Consider the following 26,918-nt stretch of genomic DNA (forward strand, 5'->3'; position numbering starts at 1 on the left):
AAATTGTGGGAATCTGGAAAAAATTGCAATCTCCCACAAACACTGCAGAGATTGGTTGGATTTGCATCGATGGAGGTAACGAGGGTATTTTACCGGTAGGAGTCGTTGAGGCGGGCGTGGCGCTCGGCAGCCAGCGTGCGGATCTGTTCCCAATTGGTGACGAGCTCGTCCTTCTTCAGGTGGATCTGGGAGGCGTTCTGGGGATGTGTCTGCTGCAGCCGCTCTGCGTCTCCACCCAGAGTGTTCACCTGGCGACAGAGAGGAGGAGGTTAGGCTTCAATATTTGAACTTCCTGTTTGTCCTGCCTGTGTGTTAGCAGCCCGTGTCCCACCTTGTCCTCCAGAGCGGCCAGGTCTCTCTCCAGCCCCTCGTGTTTGCGCAGCAGAGCCTGCACGCTGGCCAGATCCCGCCCGAAGTCATCGGAGGCCATCAGCTGCTCCTTCTCCTTGATCCAGCTGATGGTCTCATCCACGTCCCTGTTGGTGGAATCAAACACAGCCCGTGTCCGTGTATACGTCGCAGATAGACCCGGTGTAAAGGCTGTGCTCACGTTGCCGTGGTTACCTGTTGAAGCGCTGCACCTCGGCGGCCCCGAACAGCTTGCCCTGCCTCTGCTGGGCCAGGCCCTTCAGCCGCTGCCAGGCTGCGTTCACCTCGTCCTGCTTGCGGACGATGAGCTCGGCCTCGGGGTGGGCCTCCTGGATCAGCTTGGCAGCCAGCTGGTTCACCTCGTTCACACGCTCCTCATGGGCCGCCAGGTCTGTCTGGAACTCCTCGAACTTCTTCTGCAGGAGCTCCACGTGCTCCAGGTCCTGGCCCAGCTCCTCGGAGGTGGCCATGGTCTCCTGCAGGTCAGAGGGGACCAACAACCGGGAGTCACGGTGGGTTTATATGCAAACAAAAGAAAAATGGATCTGCTTGTTAGTCTCAGCATTCATTTTTTCAATGTTTATATACAGTCAGCTCAGTTGTGTCACCAGTTCATCTTCCTACTGACCTGTAACAGCTCACAACTGATTTCATGTATTCAGCTCTAACTTCATGACTTTGGGATTTTAAAAAGCAGTTTCTTTGTTTTCCTCATTAGTTGCTGGTATTTAATAACATGATCTGGTTCCATTAATTAACAGGCAATCTGATACGCTTCAATTCTTAAACTTCAAATACAATTTCCTTTCAATGAGAACAACTAAACTTCTAAAACAATAAATACCGTGACAGTATCGAAAGAAAACTTAAATGTGTAACACCGAACCCAAAATATACAACATCATTCATAGATGAATCATATAATTAATAGAAACAGCATTTATTTGTTCAAATCTGTCACATAAGTTTGTTTTTTGGTGTGTGAAATGTTGCAGGTGTAAGTCGGACCTTGTCACTGATCCAGTCCAGGGCGTCCTCACACTCTCGCAGGTACTGGACCAGTTTCTGGGCTTGCAGCAGACGCATGCCCTTCTCCTTGGTCCTCTGCAGCAGGAGGTCCCACAGCCGGTGCAGCTCCTCCAGACGGGTCTACGGTGCAGGGAAGGTTTTATTTCAGTGAGTGAAAAGAAGCGAGACGTCTTCCTCAAGGTGACCCAAATAAAACGCAGAACATGCAGTAAAAAACAAAATGTCATTATTCTGACAGCAGGATGAAGACGAGAGGCGAGAAGGTTCACAGCACTCAGGAGGCACGCTGCAGGTCGACACCTACTTGGATGTACTCGGCCATATTGACACTCGTAACTACAGGTCTCTGCTGAGTCCGGTAGGGCGTGTAGGACTGAATCAGACGGACGGGTTAACAGTGGACAGGAAGTCAGGGGACGGGTGTTTTATTTTATTTTATTTATTTCACTTTGTTAATCCCCGAGGGGAAATTTCTTCGCTACAGCAGGGGGGCTCTCAGGGGGGAGCTGCTGCAGCAGGCTGCCACTAGCACAGCGCCAGGTAACCTGACCTGAGGTGCATGTTTTTGGATGATGGGAGGAAGCCGGAGAACCCGGAGAGAACCCACGCAAGCACAGGGAGAACATGCAAACTCCGCACAGAAAGGCCCAGGACCGGATTCGAACCCAGAACCTTTTCGCTGTGAGGCGACAATGCTAACCACTGCACCACCGTGCCGCCCTGTTGTACCAATACTTAGCGGTTCTCAAAAAAAGATGTGACAAGATTCACACAATTACTTTGAAGTTAAATTGCTTCGTGTTTCAATACTCTTTTTTTCCGATGGGTTTTCTTTTTAATAGCAGAATGGTTTGCGTGGGAGCTTATCGTTAGACACTCATCCCCGGTGTCCCCTTCAGATTCTGCTTCCTCCTCAGTGATGCTATTTAAGCCCCGAGTACGTCATAACACACTTCATCGCTGCGTTTCTTACTCGGATGGTCTCGGAGGAGAAGTGTCCCTCGGTGATCATGAGGTTTCCGGTGTCGTCCAGCTTGATGATCGCCCCACAGTTGGCTTGAACTTCAGCTTCGAAGGCCTGATGTTTCTGCAGCTTACCCTGCGGAGAGAGGACGACGTGTGAGGAGCAGGATTCTGGTTTAACGGAGTTCAAACCGTGAGAGACGTGAAGGCGGTGGACAGACCTGCAGGTTGGACGGGTCCTTGTAGTTCTCATCAGAGGCGATCTGCAGCTTCTCCTGGATCCACTTCTCCAGCTCGTCGGCGTCACGGCGGAAAAACTGGAAGCGGTAAGAGTCCTCCAGCTTGGTCCGGCGCATGATGGACAGCTCCTTGAAACGCCGGTAGCGGTCCAGGACCTGCTGCCGGCGCTCCTGGATGTCCTCGGCTGTCTCCAGCACTTTGGCCCCCGCGGTGTCCATTTTCTGGAAGAAAAAACACCACAGATAAAACACATTAGTTAAATGTTAAAATAACATCTGACCTGCACACTGACATGGATGAATTCAGAGAGCCGATCGAGTCGGGACAGTAGAGCAGCTCCTGTTTGTGTCTAATAGAAGAGGATTGAAGAAGCTTGCGGTCTGTTGGGCAGCAGCATCACATGTTGTCTGTTTGGGGTATGTTCTGTGTTTTATGACCGGCTGTTGTCGAATTTCCTTTTGGGAATCAATCAATCACCAGTGACAAATTTGATCTCCCCCCTGATGAGGCCACCGATAGAGCAGAGCGGCACGTCGTCATCCAGGGGGGGGCTCTCATGGCCACGCCCCTTTCTGAGGGAAAACACTGACAGAATCAGATGAAGTTGAGACTTTCCTCCAAACTGCTGCTTTAAACTAACCGGTTTAATAATAACGTCATGCCGAAGAGTTTCTGTGTCGTTAGTTGCTCCAACAATGACGTGATAGAAGGTCGCTATGGCAACGAGCTACCAGAGAGGAAGACATCCTGACGCTGTAGGTTTTAATGGAGGTCAGTCAGCGGTCAGAGAACAGCGCTGATGGGAGGTAACAGACTGAACAATAAAATAACTCGCTGGTAACGTGAACACCTGGAGACTCAGTCAGGTGAAGCAGAAGTCTGTTGGACACTTCTGGACACCGACGTGACCACGGAGACAAACTAAACTCTTCTATCTGTCCAGCCTGTTCAGTCCACGTATATTTAGTTGACATAAATAAACTGCGGTTTTGTAACGTTATTTTACATTAAAGTCGACGCCGAGGGTCGTATGTTTTCCAACAAAAGGGGGCGGGGCCTGCTGACAGCCAGAGTCTGATCTACAACTCTGTCCCATCAGTTTTTATTAATGAATATAAAACCACAGGGGAAAATGAAAGAAAGAAAGTCCTGAACTTCTACTGCAGCTCTTTTGAAAATAATTTGGCAGGAAGTGTAAAGCGGGATATAAAGAACGAGGCTGTTTGCGTTAACGACCTCCCTCCCCCCTTCCCCTCCCCCCACCCCCATCCTGTCTCTAGCTGAGGGGCCAGCAGCTGAAAATGCCAAACAGGGGTGGGGGCGGAAATTCCACATGGGTGTCAACAGTAACCGGACTTCACTACACAATGAGATCACTGCGGTCAGCTCCTCCGGCAGCCAAATGGTCCAAATCAAGGCTCCGTAGATAATAAAAGTGTGAAAATACTGGTGGAAACGTTCTCCCTGCAGGTATCTGGTGCCTTCACAGGGTCGGACCTACAGCAGAAATAGGAATGTGTGCTTTGTTGTGCCAGACAGACACAAAGAGGCTGAGAGGGGGAGATATTGATCCGTCTAACCGAGCCCAGGTCAACCAAACCCCCAGCTGAGTGCTGGGTCTGTTGGACTGGATGCAGATGAACACGGTTTCTGCTGATGCTGCAGATGGTGAGACAAAACGCGGTGGGTGGATGTGAAACATCGACCCGGTCTGAAAGGGGGGATTAGTAGAGTCAGCAGGGCAGTGAGCTTTTTATCCAACGCCAGAGGACAGAGATGCTTTGGTCCCCGGAGAGCCCACACATACACAAAAACATGGTGGACACTGTAAGAGGATTAGAGGCACCGACCCACTGCCTGGAAAAAAGTGAGGTCCACAACAGCATCCCTCCCCATCTCCTAACTTAACCCAGTTCACAGAGAGCTTTAATCATTTCAGGGATTTCACTGGACTCGGCTTTAATCTGCAGTGATGTCACAGTGACGTCAGCAAAAAGGGGACAGACGATTGTGACGGACAGGTCCCAGAATTACACCCACTACATGACCACCTTCCCATTAAGAGACTCCACCAGCCAAAATGTGTTGTCATCAACATGGATGCTGTCCATCTATATGCTGTAGTCTGTTTGGGGAACGGCACCAACCATCATCCATCAGTGAGGTCATCAACCATCAGCGATGTCATCGTTGGTTTGTGAACGTTATGAATCCTCCAGTTCAGATTCTGTCCGTCACCATCTTTGTTAGTTCGGAGCGGTTTGGAGCAGGAAGTGACCATATTTGGGCGAGCTGGGGGAGGAGCCAGCGGTGGATCTGACCGATCTGATTGGAAACCTGATGATACTACGTCCCGCCCACCGATAGCTGTAACCTGACTGCACCACAGGCCTGTCAATCATACAGACACGCCCCCAAAAACAGGTCTTCTTGAATCTTCTTTTCTAATGAATGAGGGATTATTTTCAGATGGACCTCCAGAAAACTAAGAAGAAGGAGTGACTTTAGCTAACAACACCGAGAGAACTGATGGACACATTTTATTCACTTTGGATTTGATGAGAGAAGTTGAATGGGAGTCTATGGAGCCGGAGGCTTTTTGGAGCCGACCTCTAGTGGCACTCGCTGGTATTGCAGCTGAAGACACTTCTGGATCGGAACCATTTTTCAGACCTGAAGCTACGAACACTTTTATATCCAGTCTGAGGTTGGCACACTTTAACTCTGACTGCGGGGGCTAAAAGAGCTGCTGAAAGGTGACTTTGTCCACATCGTTGTAATCTATATGTTCTATTTACAAGCAGTGCAAATTAAATTAGTTTAGAAAGAGGACTCAAACACTTGTGTGGACGAAGATATTTTTAAAATAACAAACTGACAAAATGAGCCAAACTGAGCGTCACAGCAGGCTCCTCACTTGTCTGCGACGCCCCTGAACGCAGCGCTGCGACTGCTGATAGCACCTCCTCACATCTGGTATCAGGAGATAACAGCGCTCCCTCGGGGGCTTCTGCTCTCTGCAACAAACACTCAGGGACTCCGGCGTCACGGCCAGCTCCTCTGACATGGACCTCTGCCGTCATGTGACACTCGCTTCCTGTCTTCCAGGCATTTTCAACACTTAATGGCGGGTGGGGAACTTTGACCGATACCAGCTGCATGTGACCGTCAACAGTCAGCAGCCATCCAGAGTCCAATCATCCACTGTTACAAGCTCAGGGAGCAGCGTCTGTCTGCTGTCGTGGTGTTTAGAAGGTCCCTTTATAAGTACTGCAGTACTTCCTGGTGTTGTACAGCGAGACAGACTTCAAATACCTAAATTCATCTTATAATGGTTTTACTGCATTTATTGTTTGTTACAACCGCACTGCAACTACAACTAATATTTCAATATAGTTATGTTGCTTCTGTTGAGGTAAACCAGTAATTTATTAATCTAAGAGACGGCCTCCACTAATGTCTCCGCTGCTTTTATATTTACAATCTCAGACAATTGTGAAAACAATAAATAGCCTATCCATGTATCATTTCTCTGCGTTTTTCAAAGAGCCTCAGCAGAGATGTATTTTTAAAGCACTCGTTAGTTCCCATGATGCCTCTGGGTGCCACTGGGAGATAATCCAAGTGGAGGTGTGGGAGGAATGAACGAAGGGCAACGGTCACCGATTCACTCCATAAAAATGAGGGCCATAATAATACAGGAGTTACATGAATCTTTCACTGGACATCTCTTCTGGCCAATCAAAGTAGTGGCTTCAACATATGTCCCACACAGTAGATTAAAGTTGGGTGGAGCAGCAGAGGAGGGAGGTCTGTGGAACAGCCAATAGGAAGCCCATCCTCTGCCTGCGATGGTGGACTTCCTGTCACCTGAAGGGTTTTTCTGAGGCACTGAATGCATGGACAAGAGGAGGTGCAGGGGGCTAAAGCTCTCTCAGACCACTTGAATTATACTAGGAGGTTATTATGGGATGTTTGCCCAATGACGTCAAAAAACTCCAGCTGTAATAAATGACACCGAAACCCTCTGCTATCATCAGAGGAGTGGGTGAAGTCATCCACTCCATTACCATGGTGACCCAAGCATTATAAACAGGGGTCACACGGATGCCGGACTATAAAGGAATCTGCAGGAAACGGAAAAGTCTCAGGAGACGAGGCGGGAGGACGAAGGCGATGATGTAACAGCAGTAACACATCTTTTCCTTCTCTTCATACGACGGGCAGCTTTCATCGTCTCTGGACTTCACTGAAGAGCGAGTTCATCAAAGTACAGAAGAAGCATCTGCTCTCATTAAACACGCCGGGATGTGACGCACACACTCGCAGTGTTTGTGAAGAGGAACATTTTCATTCAGGAGTCTTTTAGCAACAGCTGATGTAAACAAATATGTGATTTTCATATTAAAAACTGATTTGTTAGAAATAGAAGCGAGAGTCAAAAGGTTCTGAGAAAGTGAAAGCATCAGCCCTGAAAAACCAACAGGATGAATCGCTGATAACAAGCACACAACCGGGAGGCAGCAAACCATGACTCAGGTTCACTCAGGTACTTGAACGGTAATTCAGCACTTCACTTTCATGCAAAGGATTTCACACCAACAGAAGACATGCACTAACAACATACTGAAGCCCGCTGTCCCGTACGGACTCCATGAGACTGAAGGTATTACCCGACAGGCCCGGATCGATCCGGCTCAGTGGAAACCAGAGTCCAACAGAAACGCAGACAAACGCAGGCACAGCTCAGATCTGACCAAAAGCTCACAGGAAACCAAACTCTACATTTTCATACTGGCAGGTCTGAGTTGGTGGTCTGACAGGACGAAAACATGCACGACCGAACCACACACACACCAGATGTGTCGGGTCTGGATCCTCAGGTTGTCTCGGCTCCGGATGGATCAGAGGTCTACATCTGTGGAGACCTGACGTCCTGCAGCAGAGTCTGAGCTTCACTCCTGACCCGTCGGACGGTGACTGAAGAAGCAAAGTCTCAGAGAGACGCAGTGCACCTGCAGTGGCTACGCTGTTAAAAAGAGGCAGCCAAGATGCAGCCCAGCCCCTGCGTCTCTCTGAGCTCCGTACCTCCACCCCTCCCTCCACCCCTCCCTCCCTCCGGCCCGCTCCATCCCTTCACTCAGCAGAACAACATCAGCACTGCCCACACAGCTCTCGAACGTTCTCTCCCACAGAAAGACACACACAGAGACACACACACGGCTGTTACCTTCAGCTTGGGTTTAGTAAACGTCGACATGCTGCATGTCTGTGTGGGCATCGATCAGACAATCATTAGGAAGCCATCAGCCTCTCAAGAAGGATGCTTTCACTGAACTTCAGCAGGATGATGTTTGATAATAAATCACTGTACATTACAGAATAGTCAGAGTCAACATGGCTGGAAACTAGTTCATGTAGCAGAATGACTGAGCAGGTTTCTAGTGTATTCTGCTCAACAGAGAACCTCCAGCCCGGGAGACAGAGGGCCTACTTTCCATTTGGGTCACGGTCGTCCTAAACTTCCAATGAAAGAGGAGCATTCGTAGGATGTGCAGGAGGAGGTGGTGATTGGAGGGAAACAGAGTCTAACTCCCTGGAGGGAAGGCTAAATAACTGTTTTCAAAGGGTGGATGTGATCAATATTACTCACAACAACACAGAGAGCTCGGCTACTGTACGAGTGAGAGCTGACGGTGCACAAAGCTCTGACCTCGCTGTCCTTGAATGAGCTCCTCACACCACCACCACTAATGTAATGCACTGCACTCCATGTTGTGATACGTCTACTGACTGCATTCAAAACACTGGCAGGAGCCTCAGCTGAGTGAAGAGCACAGCCCCACACACGTTTTAAAAAAGCTTCACATGTAACAGGAGAAAAAGCAGGAAAAAAAGAAAGAAAAAAGGAGTCTCTGCTGCCGAGAATCTGACACCGCTAGAGAAACTAAATTCATACGACTGGAAATCCATCCAGTCAAAAAGAGGAAGTGTACAGGGACATGTAACCTCCCCTGGGAGAATCTGAGGAGGGTTTTAGGCAGTACAGCTCAAAGAGTCGTCCCATTTTACTTTTTACATATTTCTGTATCATCCGGCACTCATCTAATGATCTGCATCACTGGCGCATCACTGCTGCTGTCAATCACTCACCAGCTGAAAGGACTCTTGAGGGTCTAACAGATGGAGACCATCAACCAACACACGACACACAGAGCGTCACCACGAGTTTTATCACACTCTGATCTAATGACAGTGAAAACTATCTTTGATTATACTTTTCTTGACTTAAAAAAACCAACAACCATCAATTAATATTGCATGACCTGCCAAAGCCCACAAAATATACAGCACAAGTCATTCAAATTGTAAATGCAAAGTGGCCAAATGAACACATTTAAGTTAAGTTCCTGTTGATGAGCTAATTAAAATACATTTAATCTAAATGTGGAGTCTCTTAAACAGTGTGATGTGGATTATAACGTGGTAACAACTCCTTTCAGTCCCACTGGGCTTCATCACTATCTGCTCAGCCGTGCGCTGTAAATAGGTGGAGGCCTGTTGGTATGTGAGGAACTTGGCACCACCCTGACGAGGCCAGCTGGGCAGCTTCATCTCATCATCTGGTGCACCGCCCCAAACCGTCCCACCATCTGGATCAGAACCGGGCCTCTGATCCTGGATCAGAACCGGGCCTCTGATCCTGGATCAGAACCGGGCCTCTGATCCTGGGTCAGAACCGGGCCTCTGATCCTGGATCAGAACCGGGCCTCTGATCCTGGGTCCGCTCCTTAAAACCATGCAGGGCTAGATGTGACCCACTGCTGCACGTGAGCAGCTCCACCGGAGGCCCGGTCGGAGATGATTAACGGGGAGCAGCAGTGACAGCCGACAGACCATAATGTCCGTCCGGAGTGTTTAAACTGGGCGGGGCGGCCCACCAGCTAACCTGCATTAGCTTTTCTTCTCTTTCTTTTTTTTTAATCCACTGCTATTTGATTCAGTCATTTTATAACACAATAAATATATGTTAAAAACATATTTACAGCTATGAAATATATTCGGTTTTTCTTCTAGAAGAAAAAATGACGCCGTAAACTAGCAGACTAGTTAGTTAACCCTAACCCTCTAGTCCCTGAACGTCTGAACTAACCCATCACGATCAGCCTCATCGGTGCTTTTAAACAATCCGGAAAAACACGATAAACAAAGCGACCGATGCGACTTTAAAATCAACCATTTTGTTCAAATGCATCAGAGTCGATGGGTGTCGCTGCAAGCTAACGTCGCTGCATAGGGTGGCTAATGCTAACATCCAGGTGGTATTTACCCCTCAGTCACCCTGCAGGTAAACACACGAGCACCGTGAACGTCATGTCGTTTATTGTCCCTTCTGAAGGCAAACATATCATCCAACAACCGGGAGGCTGGTCGTCAGTTACCGTTAGCCACCGAGCTAGCAAATCCGTAGCAGCTGGGCGACAGAGATGACTCAATAAAACCGGGTAAATATAAAAACCCGGTTTAATGATGCACCGAATCTAACACTCACAACAGCACGCGCGGTTTTCATACCTGTGTCAGTTTGTGAAAGAGCTTACGGCGAGCTGGTTGTCCAGGTGAGTTCACGACGAAGGATGAGGCGCTGCTCGGTGGGACGGACCAGTTTTTTTCTGACCGAATGTGACGTAATTTTCTGCAGCTGTACGGAAAGAGCCGATACACTCCGGAAAGAACCGATACACTCCGGAAAGAGCCGATACACTCCGGAAAGAGCCGATACACTCCGGAAAGAGCCGATACACTCCGGAAAGAGCCGATACACTCCGGAAAGAGCCGATTCACTCCGGAAAGAGCCGATACACTCCGGAAAGAGCCGATACACTCCGGAAAGAGCCGATACACTCCGGAAAGAGCCGATACACTCCGGAAAGAGCCGATACACTCCGGAAAGAGCCGATTCACTCCGGAAAGAGCCGATTCGCCGTCCCGGAACCCTGTTAGTCCGAACTCACCCAGATCAGCATGTTATTGTATTGTTGAGCAATATTAGAGGTTGTGAGAGAGCCGAGAGGCTGTTAAACTGTTTAGAATATAATTAAATAAATAGAAGGTGCTGCAGGACAAACGAGCTGCTGCGCGCTGCGCGTGCACGTCATCGGCCAGGCCTAATAAAATGAGTGCAGGGCATTGCAGGGTCTTAATTGTATTAAGCGGAGACACTGTGCTCCACCACTGCAGACTCAGTCCGTACAGCTGACACAGAACACGCCAGAACTGGACTCAGTGACAGTCAGCTGTGAACACCGCATTCAGCAGCACCTCCACCAGCTGACTGCCAGGAGCTCTCAGCACACAAGATCATCTGTTCACGAGCCGCTGGTTGGTTATTACTCCGATGTTAACGACGTGCCTGCGCATCCCTGATCATGTGAGGAGTTCAGAGGAGGATTCACGTCATAAGTCGGTTTCACTGTTGTGATGAGGCTGCTCAAACCGTGAACATCAACAGCTGCTATGTGACATGTACTTTTCTGATTGACATCTGAAAACAGGCCCACAGACTGAAACGCCATCCATCCAAAAGAAAGTGTGTTTTGAAAATAAATAAGATGCATCATTCATTTTCAGTCAGTTCAAATCAGGTTAAAAACTGTTTTTCTTTTATTGCTGCTTTAAAGTTACAACTCTGACTCACTGCCTGGAACCAGCCGAAGGACAGCGACAGCACCGAGGATTTCAGCTCCATATTACCCAGAAGCATTCATATGTCTGAGCACATGTCATTAGTTTGACTAAAAACTGGTATACATTTAAAAAAACAAGTACAAAGTTTTAGTATATAACAAATAGTGTACAAAGCAGAACCCCGGGAGTCTCCATCTGTCAGAGGAAACACAGCAGGACGGTTGTAAAGAGAACGATAAGATGGGAGGATGAGGAGGCAGCAGGCTGATGAAGGGCTGTAGGTGAGTGATGAACCATCTTACTGTGTTCTTTCTGTAAAACCACTGGTCTCTGTTTAGTGATTCACCAGACTGGGATTACAAGGTGTTAAAAATCCACTACGTGAATGAAACCATCTGGTTTAATAAGCAAAGCGAAGGCTGGCTCATTGATGTCCAATTCCTTTCACGTGATTAGAGATTCTCAGACAAATCCAGGGTCCATTTTTATACTTTACTTCTTCACCCTACTTTGTCATCAACAACGTTTAAATACTAGATTTAAGGGCCATGTAATTGCAAAAGGTCTCAATATAGGATTTGTTTTTATTAATCCAAAGGCGTGCTGCAACTATGAGCAGCCCATAGATGCTGTTACTCCTCATACAAGTGCTTTGAAACAAGCTCTTTGGTAAAGGACCAACTTCTTCCTCCTGCTGGTGTAAAAAAATGTGGAAGGCTTTAAACCGAGGCGGGTCAGATGGTTGAGGGGTGTCAGATGGGTGAGGCGTGTCAGATGGGTGTCAGATGGGTGAGGCGTGTCAGATGGGTGAGGCGTGTCAGATGGGTGAGGCGTGTCAGATGGGTGTCAGATGGGTGAGGCGTGTCAGATGGGTGAGACGTGTCAGATGGGTGAGGCGTGGGTGAGGGGTGTCAGATGGGTGAGGCGTGTCAGATGGGTGAGGCATGGGTGAGGGGTGTCAGATGGGTGAGGCGTGTCAGATGGGTGAGGTGTGGGTGAGGGGTGTCAGATGGGTGAGGTGTGGGTGAGGGGTGTCAGATGGGTGAGGCGTGTCAGATGGGTGTCAGATGGGTGAGGCGTGTCAGATGGGTGAGGGGTGTCAGATGGGTGAGGCGTGTCAGATGGGTGAGGGGTGTCAGATGGGTGAGGCGTGTCAGATGGGTGAGGCGTGGGTGAGGGGTGTCAGATGGGTGAGGTGTGTCAGATGGGTGAGGCGTGTCAGATGGGTGTCAGATGGGTGAGGGGTGTCAGATGGGTGAGGCGTGTCAGATGGGTGAGGTGTGGGTGAGGGGTGTCAGATGGGTGAGGCGTGTCAGATGGGTGTCAGATGGGTGAGGCGTGTCAGATGGGTGTCAGATGGGTGAGGGGTGTCAGATGGGTGAGGGGTGTCAGATGGGTGAGGCGTGGGTGAGGGGTGTCAGATGGGTGAGGGGTGTCAGATGGGTGAGGCGTGGGTGAGGGGTGTCAGATGGGTGAGGCGTGTCAGATGGGTGAGGCGTGGGTGAGGGGTGTCAGATGGGTGAGGCGTGTCAGATGGGTGAGGCGTGGGTGAGGGGTGTCAGATGGGTGAGGCGTGTCAGATGGGTGAGGTGTGGGTGAGGGGTGTCAGATGGGTGAGGCGTGTCAGATGGGTGTCAGATGGGTGAGGCGTGTCAGATGGGTGAGGGGTGTCAGATGGGTGAGGCGTGGGTGAGGGGTGTCAGATGGGTGAGGGGTGTCAGATGGGTGAGGCGTGTCAGATGGGTGAGGCGTGTCAGATGGGTGAGGCGTGGGTGAGGGGTGTCAGATGGGTGAGGCGTGTCAGATGGGTGAGGCGTGGGTGAGGGGTGTCAGATGGGTGAGGCGTGTCAGATGGGTGAGGCGTGGGTGAGGGGTGTCAGATGGGTGAGGGGTGGGTGAGGGGTGTCAGATGGGTGAGGGGGCCCTCATGGAGCTGCTGAGGGTCACGTCTCCGAACACGTTGGTGTAGGAGGCTTTGAGGAACTGGACGTAGTTCTGCAGGCTGCGGTTGGTGCTGTCCGACTGCTCCAGCCGGTCCTTCACGTCCTGCAGTCGGGTCTGGTACCGCCGCTCCACCTGAGCATCACAGAGAAACACCTTCACACACCTGGAGACCGTTTCTACAAACACGTGACTGTGACCAGAAGCCTTCACCTCCTCTCTGCTGCGTCTCAGCTGGTGGATTTCTGAGGACGTCCTGCTGAGTTCGGTCTCCAGGTCCACAATCTTGGACTTGGTGCAGCGCTCTTTGGTGGCGGCACGTTCTTGGCTCTCCGACATCTGCAGAGAAACATGTCACGTTGGATTTAACTCATGGGGGATAAATAATGCTCTCTTGAATCTTCTCCTCGTCGCCGCCCTCGGCCGTGAGGTGTCGTGCGGCCGACGTGAAGCCGAGCGGAGCGGCGAGATCCCGACCTGATGACGAGCGTTGTCCAGACTCTCCTCCAGCTTGCGGCTCAGCAGGGAACATTCCCGCGTCTTCTCCTCCAGACGGAGCTGGTTGCTGTGGATCGTCTCTTCTCGTTTGGTGACGACCGCCAGCAGGTTGCTGTTCTGGCCGCTGGCCTCCTCCAGCTGCCTGGTGACAGCGACAGCAACGAGGGATGGATGTCAAACAACTTCCCACAAATGAAATCTCAGAGAGAAATACTGTCGCTGGGCTTCACAACATCCTCCTGTTTGGTCTTCTTAAAAAAAACAACTACCAGCCGCCTGCAACTCGTCCAGAACGCAAACAGAGACCAAACACAGAGGACATGTTTCGCCTATTTTAAAGGCCCCATATTGTATAAATTCAACTTTCCTAACCTACAGACTACTGCGGAGGAAATCTCAGAGTCCTCACATCGCCCTCGCAACCGGACCTAGCAACCGAGACCTGGCAACCGAGACCTGGCAAGCTACGAGAACACCATAAATGCCGACGCTGCTCCGTTGTTGGATGTACAGAAGATGAGTTGTCACTGCACGGCCTTCCAGACGATGTAGGTACATGCTGTACAGTGTGGACAGTAGTGAAGAGGGAACTGACCTTTCCAGACTGTCCACTCTCTGCTGCAGCTGTCTGTTGTCCTCCATCAGAACCTGGTTCTTCTGTCTGAGGAGCTCCATCTGACTTCCCTGAGTCTCCACCTGACACGACAGAACACGCCTCCTCGTTCAGTTCACTCGGACTGGATTTCCTCCTCAGAGATATTAATACAACTACACACATTACATCATCGTGTGACTGCAGTGACCTTCATGCGGAGCTCCGTCCGGTTGGTGCTGAGCTCCGTGTTGCGTCTCTCCTGGCTGCGCTCCCTGTCCTGGGCCTCCTGCAGCTGCAGCTGGGAGCGTCGTAAGGCTTCGGGAAGCGGCTCCAGCTCCGCCAGCCGCCCCAGAAGATCCCTGCGCACGTCCTCCACCTCCTGCTCCAGCTGGCCGCGCACCACCTGGGCCTCCCGCTCCACCTGGGCCAGCCGGGTGCTGTACTCATCTGCCTCCACGCGGGTCTTTCCCACCTGAGCAGAGGCGGTTGAGGACTTCTCAACAACGAGACCATCACAGTTGAGACAGTTGTGAACCGTGATGCAGCGTCTCCCACCTGCACCTTGTAGCTGTCCAGGAGGCTCTCGTACTGCCTGATGGAGGCTTTGACCTGCTGCAGCTCCGACTGAGATGACACCAACTTCTCCTCCGCTGCAGCCGCTGCAGCCTGACAAGGAACACACAACACCAGCCGATGAGTCAGCACTTATCAAATGAGAAGGACGCTCCATCCTCCTGATGCAATCTACTGGAACTCAACGGAAGTCTGTTAGACTGAGATATAGGGACGGGAAGGAGATGATCCACAGATGGAGGGGTCAACAGAACCTCCTCCACCCTGAGAGAAATAAAGAACCGAGAGTGATGCCGCTGCTCGTGGAGGTGCTGTAGCTGCTGCAGGTTCACCTTGAGCGCCTGGTTCTCCAGCTTGGCGGCGGTGCTCTCTGACGTCAGGCCATGCAGGTGATCCAGCAGCGCTTCGCTCTCCGCTCTGCCTTTTTCCTCCCAACTCTGACGCTGATCAGTCAGCTCAGCGACTCGGCTGTTAGAACACATAAAGGAACGGAGATCATATTAATATTTATACCATCGACGTATATTTCTAAGGTATTTTTATTTGTCTAGTTGCAGGCGGTTGACTGACGTCTGTGCATGAACAGGAAGGTTTTGGGAATCAGTTTTAAAGGTCCTGCTGTATTAAACAATCATATCAATCAATAAAGAAACAGCAGAGCTTTGACTCCTCTCGACTCACTCAGCTCTATAATGACTAAAATCTCCATAGTGAGACTCCCAGAACCACAGACGGTCCCACGTGTCGGACAGAAGCGAGCTGGAGGTACCTGTTCAGCAGCGACACTTCCACCTCCAGTTTGCGCCTGTCTTTGGCTTCCTGTGCGTGCCGACTCTGCCAGCTCTCTGCTGCCGACACGGCGTCCGACACCTGCTTCTCCTGTCGGGGAAAGAAAACAAAGGTTTCTGAGAGTACCGAGAGTCCGAACCGTTTAAACGGAGCGTCTCTACGTCAGCGTACCAGGTCGAGCAGCTGGATGCTCAGCTGGCCCGCCGTGTCCTCGCTGCGCTGCGCTCGGTGCTTCTGGGCCCGCTTGGCTCGTTTCAGAGCCTCTCGGTCGGCGCCGGCCTGCTGCTTCATCCTCGTCAGCTGCTCCGTCAGGCGCTCCGTTTCCACCTTCTGCTGGGCGGCGGCTCGCTCCAGGGTCTGACCCGAAGGAAGGAGCACACCGAGGGTTGGAGGGAGACACGCCGACAGCACCACTCCCGCTTTATTCATCATGTACATCTGGATCACGCAGAGAACTCCACATGACGGCCGGTTCGAGGACACGCGGGACAAACCTTGATCTGCACCGTGAGCCGGTTGTTGTCGGCTTCTCTGCTGCGCAGGTGTCCTTGCAGGTGAGCTCGTGTTGAGTCCAGAGTCCGGGACAAGTCAGATGAGCGCCTGGCGTTGTCCTGCACAGTTTACATCAGATTACATGACATGACAAAAGATTTAGAAGCTTCAGAAAAGCTGGCGGTACCTTCTCAGTATCCAATAGTGTGGAGAGTTGAATGACCTCTCGGTCCTTCTCCTGAAGTTTCACCACGATACGCTGCGACAGGAAGAAGAGGAGAGTTTGACTGAGACATCCCTGTACTCGATGTGAAGACAGAAAACACGAAGCACGAGGATCCACTGGACTCACAGCGTTCTCCGCCTCGGTGTCCGCCAGCCTCTTCAGTAACGTGTCCCTCTCCTTTGACAGCTGGACTGACTCCATCTGCTCAGAACCAGACCACCAACACACCAGAAACTCTTCAAACATCTACTGAGAGCTGCTGCTAGAGACATGCAGAGACCAAAGACAGACCAGGTGACAACACGCAGACGTAAACAGTCTCTGGACCGTTTCTGTTAAATAAAGACAGGAAAACATCAGTGGAGAAAAAACTCAGGAGCTTCACGAGTAACAACTTCTTTCTATATTGTTATGAACGTCCTCAAATTCAATCTGAGACTTTCATGAAGCATCTGGGATTTTATTTCAAACTGAATGTGCTGGAGGAATAATAAATGTACACCTGTCCAAATGCTGATATTGTGGACTGAGTCAGCCAATCAGAGCTCTCCTCTGATGTTCCCCTCACACCTGGTTGTCAGTGAGCAGGAACACTTCAGCCAGTCTGATGGAGGTGTGTTTCTGTTGCATTTATCTGATCTGTCATCAGTTTGTCTCATTCAGGAAGTGAAGTTCGTTTAGTGGAGAAGCTCTTTGTGTTATTCCTTTAGTGGACTGTCTTTTTGTGTTGCAATTAATAAAGAAAAATTAAATAAAATCCTCAATCCTGAAAAAAAAAAAAATCCTTCATAGCAGCCATATTGTTTTGTTACTATTTAATCTGTCATTTATTTATTTATTTCTATTGTTTGTATGATTGACTAATTAATCATTTGTTATATAAAATTAAGGGAAACACGCATGACCACAACAACACACAACATCCCACAATGTGAGCTGACATCACCTACAAGCTCTGATCGTGTTTCAGAGAAAATCTTTTCATCGAATGATCAGAGAACATTTTCAGGAAGTTTACTGACAATATTAATAATAATGTTCCTGTCAGGTTAAAGTTAACAAAGACGTTTTAACTGCAGTTCTTCAATTTTCTTCCTGGTTTTATGTGAAGGCTGCGGAGTTACCCAGGAAAGGTCTTCCTCTACCGACACCGCGAATTTAAAATATGGGACAAGAAGGGCTGATTACAGGAAATGTTCAGAGCAGCCGGAGGCCCGAGCGGCTGCTGTCAGTCCACCGTACCTGGGATCCGTGCTGCTCTCTGAGGAGGTGGCGCAGTGTTCGGTTGGTAGCCTCGAACGTCTCCAGTTTCTGCAGCAGCAGCTCCTTCTGAGGGGCCAAGACTGAAGCTCCGGAGCCCGACAGCTTCTTCACCGGGAGACAGACAGAGAGGCTTCAGACAGACCGCCGAGTGACACCTTCACGACCCTTTAGCCCCCCCGTGTTTCTACAGCCCGGTGAACCTGTGTCGACACTCACACTTCCTGCAGCGGTGCCCAGTTTGGAGACGGACTGGCGCAGCACTGAGACCTGCTGAGCAGCTGCAGCTCCGTCCACCTCCGCCTCCATCAGCTTCCTCAGCAGAGCGTCTCTGTCCTGCTGCATGTCGTTCTTCTCCAGTCTGCAAACAACACACACTTCATCCCACTGTGGTGGCGTCAGCGAGGTCCCACAGAGGAAACATCCAGAGGACAGACTGAGATTATGAACAGCTTGTCGGAGAGTTCAGAGGAAATAACGCCACGATGGAGGTTTGCCTGAGTGTCCTTCTGTTGGACATCCGGGACATGATCTTTCTAATCCAACATTCAGGGTTTGTTTTTTTTATCACAGGTGGAAAATTATTTCCACAAGCACAGAATTCACAGTCACAGAATTTGAACTTATGATGTTGTGTGAAGTTTTTTTCTGATTGTTGAAATCATTTTTTTTGGATTTTGTGGGAATTTTTTTAATTTTTTTTATCACTACCTGATAAAATAATAAATGTGTAATCACTTCCTGTGATAATAATCCTGCTGCACATCACAGAAATATTTTAGTTCTGATCTTCTTTTATGTATTTAATGAACTTAGAGAACCGTGGAGATAAAAGCTCCTAAAAGTTCCTAAAAGGTCCTAAAAGCTGCGTATGTTTCCAGAACAGACCTTCTGTGACTGGAGTATAGAAACAAGGACTACATCAGCCTTTCAAAATAAGAGCTTTAGATGCTGTTTAATTCATGTTCATTCAACACATAGACCTGCTGGATGAAACAAACAAAGAGACGTCTCTGACAACTGGACGTGTGGAGAAAACTCATTTAACATCCAGTAATATGGAATCACTTCCTTTGATCACAAACATTTAATCATCATTTTAATGTGAAGAACACATTTCCCACAAACCCCATCACTTCCTGTTTCTCCGTGAAGAGAGTTTTATTTGGAGATGAAAACAGGAGCAGAGATTTCTGGTTGGAAATGAGGAGTTATTGTTAATGAAGTTAGTTTTATTTGAATAGATTTACTTTATGTTTTAATACTTTAAGCTCAGATTCTGATGATGATGTTTTTTAAGGAAAATTGCGAGAATTTGAAAAAACTACAAATATTGTGGCGTTTGCTTGCATTTGTGTTAATTATTTAGATTGAGATTTCCTGTCGATCTTTCAGCAGAGATAAAATCATCATGCATTGAATCAATCAAACCAAATGAAACTAAAGACTCTGATAAAGGATAAAACATAATCTCTGCAGTAAAACTTGTAAATAAATTCTTTCATCATGTGTCCTTCAGTCTCACTGACAAACTGCAGCTCTCTCTGACATCACACATGGAGGAGGGAGCTGATTGGTTGAAGGCTGCTCCATGAGGCTGTAAGTGAAGCCGAGGTCTAACAGCTGTGTGAGTGTTCTGATCGTCGTCACCTGTTGTAGTCGCTCTCCTCCAGCATCTTCTCCATGGACAGACGCAGCCTGGTGTTCTCCAGCTCCGTCTCCTCCAGCTCCTTGGTCACCTTGGCCAGCTCCTCCTCGTGCTCGGTGATCACCCGGTGGGAGACGCACAGCTGCTCCGACCGGCGCTCCAGCAGCTGCTCCTTCCTCCGCATCTCCACCTGTAGACACGTGACCGGAGAACACACCTGAGACCGACACCATGAGAACACCCTGACACCAGGACACCCGGACACCAGGACACCACCCGGACACCAGGCTCAGTCCAGAGAGGAAACTGAGGAAACACTCACCTCATTCTTCAGGGAGCTGACTTCGCTTCTCTCTCTCTCTCTCTCCTCTCTCTCTCTCTCTCTCTCTCTCTCTCTCTCTCTCTCTCTCTCTCTCTCTCTCTCTCTCTCTCTCTCTCTCTCTCTCTCTCTCTCTCTCTCTCTCTCTCTCTCTCTCTCTCTCTCTCTCTCTCTCTCTCTCTCTCTCTCTCTCTCTCTCTCTCTCTCTCTCTCTCTCTCTCTCTCTCTCTCTCTCTCTCTCTCTCTCTCTCTCTCTCTCTCTCTCTCTCTCTCTCTCTCTCTCTCTCTCTCTCTCTCTCTCAGTAAGCCGTCAATCTTCCTCTCGTACTGGCTGATCCGTCCGTGTAGCCCCTCGTCTTCCTCCGACATGAGGTCAGCCAATCGCAGCGCAGACTGGGACTGTTCCGGTTCTGGTTCTGGGGGCGGTGCTGTGATATCAAGGTGGTGCATCAGCCCCTGGGTGCAGAACAGTCTCTCAGTAACACAAACACTTTGACTGGATGAGACTCCTCCGAGTCTCTCAGTGGGCGTACTGTCCTTTTAAGACGTTACCTCCCACTTGTACGAGGTGTCCCAGGTGGAGTTCTTTCCTGGGGGGATCCACGGGACTTGGGTTCGGACCTTCGCTGTGGGCCGAAGGGTTCCTCGGTCCACGTTGGGCTTCCTCTGAAAACACAGCATGTCACTGACACGTCCACAGACATAAACAACCTCCCCGGGACAGACATCCTGTTGACCTCTGACCTGTGGCGTCCTGGCCGGAGACGTCCTCTGGCTCTTCACATGAACATGCACCGGCGAGGCCTCGCTGACGTGCACGTGGACGGGAGGGGAACTGGAGCAGCTCCTCATTGTTGTCCTACTGTGGAACAGAGACGGATTAATGTCTCCGGTCTCTCTCCTGTCTGTCTCCTGTCTCCGGTCTCAGTCCTGTCTCTCATCTGCCTGTCTCCGGTCTGTCTCCTGTCTGTCTCCGGTCTCTCTCATGTCTGACTCCTGTCTGTCTCCTGTCTCTCATCTGCCTGTCTCCGGTCTGTCTCCGGTCTCTCTCCTGTCTCTCATGTCTGTCTCCGGTCTGTCTCCTGTCTCTCATGTCTGTCTCCAGTCTGTCTCCTGTCTCTCATGTCTGTCTCCGGTCTCTCTCCTGTCTCTCATGTCTGTCTCCGGTCTGTCTACAGTCTCTCTCCTGTCTCCTGTCTCTCATGTCTGTCTTCGGTCTGTCTCCGGTCTCTCTCCTGTCTCCTGTCTGTCTCCAGGAAGGTTTGACTGCACTACATGACATCTTTTCTTATCAACTGTTAATAATATTGTAGTACAGTCGAGTTACAATAATTACTGGAAGTTATTTATGACATAAATAAAAACATTTAATCTCTTTAAACAGTATTTTGGAATTTACAGATGAAAATTAGTTTGGAAAGAAGAATACAGTGGCACGTTAAAACCTACAGAAAGGACACAACTACTGTCTTCAACCTGAAACCTGCACCGACAGTGTTCATTAAAATAACTCTAATAACTCTATTATTTTATATTCTGACAAAAATGTAAGAAGTACACGTTCACTTGATATTAGCCTTAGCTTATTAGCTAACCCTAACGACAGTCTGTGTGAAACTAACTAACAAACAAATCAACATTTACCGTCAGAGAAAGCACCAAACTGTCGTCAGGACCTGAAAACAGATTCCACCGGTGAACCAGCGTTTGTTGTTCGGACAGAAAAGTAGGTGAGTTGACATGAAAAGTCTGTTGAGGTGGAAGCTTGATTAAACGTCAACGAGCGCTGAAGCTAGCTTCTCCCTGATTGGACAGTTTGAAGCACGTGGCATCTTTCTCAACCAGTGATTGGAACAGAGTCTATATTCTTCCGTTCCTTAGCAACGCACTCAACTCGACAAGCTGTGCTCGTGAGGGTCTACGGTATCAAAGATCGTTGCTGCGTTAAGATGAATCCCCCTCTACTCCATGCTGCACAGTAACCACCAGAAAGGGTGTTTTTAAACGGATTTTTCAAAACAAATACTGTTTTTGTTTTTTTAATAACCACTTTTATGTCCTTTTATACAGTTCTTTTGTTCCCCTATTTTTGTTTGTTTATTTTATTTATTTGTGTTTTTGTTTTCTATTCCATTTGCCCGTTTTGGTTATTTGTTTGGTTTTCTTGTATTCATCACCTTTATGGTCTTTTTTGCCCAGTTTTTTTTTTTAATGTTTACCGGTATTGACGATATGCATGACTATGCTTTGTTTCTCTGTAGAGCACTTTGTAAACTCTGTTTTTAAAGGTGCTATATAAATAAAGTTATTATTATTATTATTATTACAATAACACACGCTGTCAACGGAAACCTCAACCATCTTATTTCTACCTAAACCATCTTCGAGGTATTTAAACGGATTTATTTTAACGGAGGTTTGTAGTACCATAATGTGACCACCAGAGGACAGTGAAGGGCCATACATTTCTATTTCAATGTCGCTTCATTGGCAAAGATAAAATATGATCGTTTACCGAGATGCTGAATTGATATTTTCTTTAAAAATAGGCTGAGCTCTCGAGTTGACTAATTCACTATTAGAGGTACAAATAATTTAAATACATCCACTGAACACAGTATTATTTGTCTATATTCTCTATATTATTTGTCGCTTTCTGCTGCCACATTACAAAGGTTATACAAGTTTGGTTAATCTTGCAGTCTTGTTCTGGAGACTCATAAAGTGATGATTTATTTCAGTCTAACCTCAGCGAATTTCATCATACTTCCCAGTACAAACACGTATCAGTCCTTTCATGAAGCCACGTTTTAATTTCTTTATTGGCTGAAAAACCCACCTGACACAGTCAGTGCTGTGAGTCGCTGCTAGGATGGGAGAGGATGGGAGAATACAGCAGTCTTTGGCACTTCCTATTCTAAACAAACATGGAGAGACAATCATCGATGCATCTAAACGGAAACATTGAAAATACACAACAAGCCGTTCACATGTTGTTGTAAAGGCGGGATGCACCCGTTGATGGGACGTTTTTACAGGTAGAAAAAGGTAGAAAGGCCCCCTGCTGCTCCGGGAGGACCCAGGAGACACGGTGTGTCCTCTCTGAGATGGAGGTTCCTTCACATGGAGCCTTTGTGCTGTTTGTTTCTTGTGCTCTGGTGGATTCGGCTTTTTTTTTCTTCAAACATCACTGCTTTCTCTGCTGATTTTACACTCTTTCACTGAATGAAATTAGCGTTCACGTCTCTGCAGGTGAAACATCTGTCAGGTTCTTCACTCAGCAGCTGGAATGAATCCAGGAAAATCATGTTTTAATACCAAAGTTCTGTGAAACTTTCTCCAACAAGGCAAACGTGAGAAATCTTTGACGTCTCCACAGCTCGTTATTTTATGTGTGCAGTGAAGGCATCGGAGGCCGAGGTGACAGGAAGGCCTGATGTTGTTGGTTTTATGTTCATCAGTTTCCACCTGCTGAAGTCTTTATCATCCGGTCTGAGTGGAACTGCTGCAGATCACCTTTCCAATAACTTTGGAACTAAAGTTCAAACGTTTTGTAGACAAGTTAGCGTCTCTGTTTACACCGTTAATATCTTAATATTTGTTTGTATCAGTTACTTTATTGTTCTTTTCCCCAAAAATTAAAACCCTGGTTTACAAATATATTAATGAAATATTGTTTGTCCGAGTTATAATCTGATCACATGACGTGTCAGCATGTTCCTACGAGTTCAGATCCTGTTTATACAAGTTTAGTGGATTTGGACATTATTCTTCAGGCAGTATTAAAGTTAAGTGAATATCTTGTTGATATCTCATTTTCACAAATGAATACCTTGTTTGCACCACCTGTCTTGTTTCTTTCTTAGCAAGTGTTTCATGCTTTGCACAGTTGAATATCTCAGCTGTGCACCTGCTCTGTTACGATGCTGCTCTCTGAAGTTATAATCTGTTTTTCAGTTAATATTCCGTTAATGTCTCAGCAGCTGTGTTGTTTACTCAAACTGATATCACGTTCATATCTTTCTGTTGTCTTATTTATACATTTAATACCAAGTTTGAAGAAATGATTTAGTTTGTTTACAGGAGTAAATAAAGTTCACCCAGGATGAACTTCATCACAAACAAACAAACAAACAGCTTCCAGGACTTTGAAAATATTTTCCTCCTGTCAGACGATGTGATGCCGGACGGGATGTTTCCATCACGCAGGATGAACTCATAAATCAAATTGTTCCACTGCTGCTGCATGAACATGTTTGAAATCACAGGAGACGTCACAGCAGGAATCAGACTGAGCAGAAGCTAAAAGTCATCTTGTTTATTTGTTTTGTTTTGGATTCATCATCATGAAGAGAGAACAGTGCAGCTTCACTGTCTCGCATATTTTCCATTTTTCTTTTCATATCTTGTAGAGTTCAGGGAACACACACACAACAATAACATGTCATCAACATATAAACATGAATGTCTGTGAGGTAATGAACCAACTGTCAACATGCAGCGTTGGACTGTTTAAATGTCTTCTTCTCTTTCTTCTGTCCTGCTTTATTAGTAGTATTTTTTTTTTTAAATATGGAGAGTAAAAAAATCATGATCACTGACAGCATCATGTTGGAGCACCTCTGTCTTTGATGCGTCCACGCGTGTGCACATGAACATGTTATTGCGGCCTATTCAACACTTTTCAGAAAAACATGCTGGACACAGTTCAGGCAGAAAGCTGCTTAAAAACATGAGAAGTTTCTACAGGATGTGAAATCATGTGACGGCTGCATGGAGAACAAGAACAGGAGGGACTTTCTCTTTTTTCTTCTTTTTTTCCCCCCTTAAAGCACAACAAACAAGATCAGAACAATATTAAATTCATAAAGTGCAAGCCTACGATATCTTAAATGTGGGAGCGGTCGGGACGTTGGAAGAGAAGAAAAAGTGACGTTTCCTCTGCAGCGCTTCACATCCTCCAAAAGTTGGAATGTAACTTTAGAAAAAAATGGCCCAAGATCAAAGCGGCCTCTTCGACATTTAGCTCCGCCTCCTTCATATTTCATCACACGTCATAGACTAAATACGGAACAAACACACCTGTGCCAGAACATTACTTTACATCATGTGTACACGTACCAACAATGTCAATAAATAGAATAAACAGAAAAAAATTGTGTTCATTAAGTGAAACTCTTTGATTCCTGCTTCACTGCATTGTCTCAACGGTTCGGACCAGCTGGTCGGTCAGCAGAAACCCGGACCATCACCTGATCAGCACCCGGGCCGTCACAACAAACAAAGCTGCTGAAACTATCTACAAATAATCAGATGAAAAGACCAAACCAATAGCGAACCAACATTGTGCCTCATCATCTGCTCCTTCAGCACCACAAACACCGGAGTGGAGGACACACAACATCCTGCTGAAAACAGTCCAATAAAAAACACGTCCTCCTCCTGTTTGAGTTCAGAAACAGAATCACTGAGACGTCCGGCAACATTAAAACCAAATTTAGAAAGATGAGTTGGACCCACAGACTGTATATAAAAGTGTTCGTGCAATACCACCAAGTACCACCAGAGGTCGGCTCCAAAAAGCCTCCGGCTCCATAGACTCCCATTCAACTTCTCTCATCAAATCCAAAGTGAATAAAATGTGTCCATCAGTTATCTCGGTGTTGTTAGCTAAAGTCACTCCTTCTTCTTAGTTTTCTGGAGGTCCATCTGAAAATAATCCCTCATTCATTAGAAAAGAAGATTCAAGAAGACCTGTTTTTGGGGGCGTGTCTATTTGATTGACAGGCCTGTGGTGCAGTCAGGTTACAGTTATCGGTGGGCGGGACGTAGTATCGTCAGGTTTCCAATCAGATCAGTCAGATCCACCGCTGGCTCCTCCCCCAGCTCATCCAAATATGGTCACTTCCTGCTCCAAACCGCTCTGAACTAGTAAAGATGGTGACGGACAGAATCTGAACTGGAGGATTCATAACGTTCACAAACCAGCGATGACATCACTGATGGTTGATGACATCACTGATGGATGATGGTTGGTGGGACCTGACTGACTGACTGACTGGATGGTTCTGGTCTTTCCATGGGTTTTTAATAACTCAAATAAAGACCAGCAGCAGTCGGATCCTGGAAGGATTCAGAGACATCTTGTGTTCAAAGATAAAACTGCGGTCAATTTAAATGTCTGCTGATTGTTTTTACGTCAGTCCAAGAGGTGACAGGAGTTCTTAAGTTATTATTTTTCTAACAGTTTTGTTTTCCAGTAAATCAGATGGTTTAATGCAGTAGGTTTCATTTTCCTACAAATCGCTGCAGGCCGAAGCATGAAATAGACACGCAGGTCCACGACAGGAAAGCGTGTAACTGTCACGCCTAGACGTTGCCAAGTGTAGCTACCTCATGTGTGGCTGCAGTGGACGGGCGTGTCTATTTCACGCTTTGCCGTGATTACGGGTTGTCTGATGTCATACTTCTTTAAGTTGTTCAGGACACGCAGGTGAACACGCAGGTGAACACGCAGGTGAACACGCAGGTGAACACGCAGGTGAACACGCAGGTGAACACGCAGGTGAACACGCAGGTGAACACGCAGGTGAACACGCAGGTGAACACGCAGGTGAACACGCAGGTGAACACGCAGGTGAACACGCAGGTGAACACGCAGGTGAACACGCAGGTGAACACGCAGGTGAACACGCAGGTGAACACGCAGGTGAACACGCAGGTGAACACGCAGGTGAACACGCAGGTGAACACGCAGGTGAACACGCAGGTGAACACGCAGGTGAACACGCAGGTGAACACGCAGGTGAACACGCAGGTGAACACGCAGGTGAACACGCAGGTGAACAGGTGTTCCAGTGAGCTCTGACAGGTGAGTCAACCTGTGGAGAGTTAAAGAGGCTGGGAGGAGGAGATGAAGAGCAGCGCCGTGATTGGTCGGTTTTCTATGTTTAATAAATATTTAGACTGGTTTCTAGACTAAAAACAAACTATGACATTAAAATGATTAGTTTTTTTGGAATGATTAACATTTTATTGATGAATATCTCCAGTATTGGAACAATAATCATGATCCATGTGCAGCACTGCTCTTCATCCCTCCTCATCCTCACCCGGTCCTCCTCCACATGTGGACTTCCAGAGGTTCTGTTCCCTGAACAGATGTGACTGCTGCTGTTTATAAAGAACTGGCCGGTCACGTGACCACCGTGACATCATCACAGAGGTGTTTGGGTAATAAATGGAATGAAGCGATCCGTTCTCTCCGTCTGCTTCCTGAAGCCGTTTT

General features: G+C 47.9%; 2 protein-coding genes across 7 annotated transcripts in view; both read right to left on the bottom strand.

The window, feature by feature from the left end:
• Nucleotides 1–10,258, bottom strand: part of sptan1 (spectrin alpha, non-erythrocytic 1) — a 32,257-nt gene extending 21,999 nt beyond the window's left edge. For 5 of the 6 annotated variants that reach the window (XM_069717321.1, XM_069717320.1, XM_069717319.1 and 2 more), the window contains exons 1-7: nucleotides 10,177–10,258; nucleotides 2,583–2,822; nucleotides 2,372–2,497; nucleotides 1,378–1,518; nucleotides 565–845; nucleotides 332–476; nucleotides 94–248 (exon numbers count right to left, since the gene is read on the bottom strand). In XM_069717321.1, coding sequence (XP_069573422.1) covers nucleotides 94–248; nucleotides 332–476; nucleotides 565–845; nucleotides 1,378–1,518; nucleotides 2,372–2,497; nucleotides 2,583–2,819 — 1,085 coding nt within the window. In that variant the 5' untranslated portion in view covers nucleotides 2,820–2,822; nucleotides 10,177–10,258. Of the gene's footprint in view, nucleotides 1–93; nucleotides 249–331; nucleotides 477–564; nucleotides 846–1,377; nucleotides 1,519–2,371; nucleotides 2,498–2,582; nucleotides 2,823–7,458; nucleotides 7,541–10,176 lie in introns of those variants that run through there. The other variant, XM_069717317.1, reaches the window with a different exon arrangement.
• A 2,840-nt stretch (nucleotides 10,259–13,098) lies between these two features.
• On the bottom strand, nucleotides 13,099–21,399 carry odf2a (outer dense fiber of sperm tails 2a). The gene is made up of 20 exons (XM_069717326.1): nucleotides 21,275–21,399; nucleotides 20,375–20,492; nucleotides 20,183–20,296; nucleotides 19,932–20,086; nucleotides 19,634–19,661; nucleotides 19,314–19,501; nucleotides 17,883–18,024; nucleotides 17,646–17,771; nucleotides 16,530–16,604; nucleotides 16,365–16,436; nucleotides 16,180–16,296; nucleotides 15,857–16,042; nucleotides 15,666–15,775; nucleotides 15,229–15,364; nucleotides 14,879–14,989; nucleotides 14,532–14,795; nucleotides 14,324–14,424; nucleotides 13,708–13,870; nucleotides 13,444–13,569; nucleotides 13,099–13,365 (listed from the first exon to the last, which is right to left on the bottom strand). Exons 2-20 carry the CDS (start codon nucleotides 20,480–20,482, stop codon nucleotides 13,195–13,197), a joined length of 2,493 nt encoding a protein of 830 aa, XP_069573427.1. The 5' UTR covers nucleotides 20,483–20,492; nucleotides 21,275–21,399; the 3' UTR covers nucleotides 13,099–13,194.
• Nucleotides 21,400–26,918: the final 5,519 nt, after the last annotated feature.

Source organism: Brachyistius frenatus, unplaced genomic scaffold (genome assembly GCF_029030835.1).
Source record: "Brachyistius frenatus isolate BFR_SWC_R1_liver_20210118 unplaced genomic scaffold, ASM2903083v1 Contig_172, whole genome shotgun sequence".
In the NCBI taxonomy this organism is placed as follows: domain Eukaryota; kingdom Metazoa; phylum Chordata; class Actinopteri; family Embiotocidae; genus Brachyistius; species Brachyistius frenatus.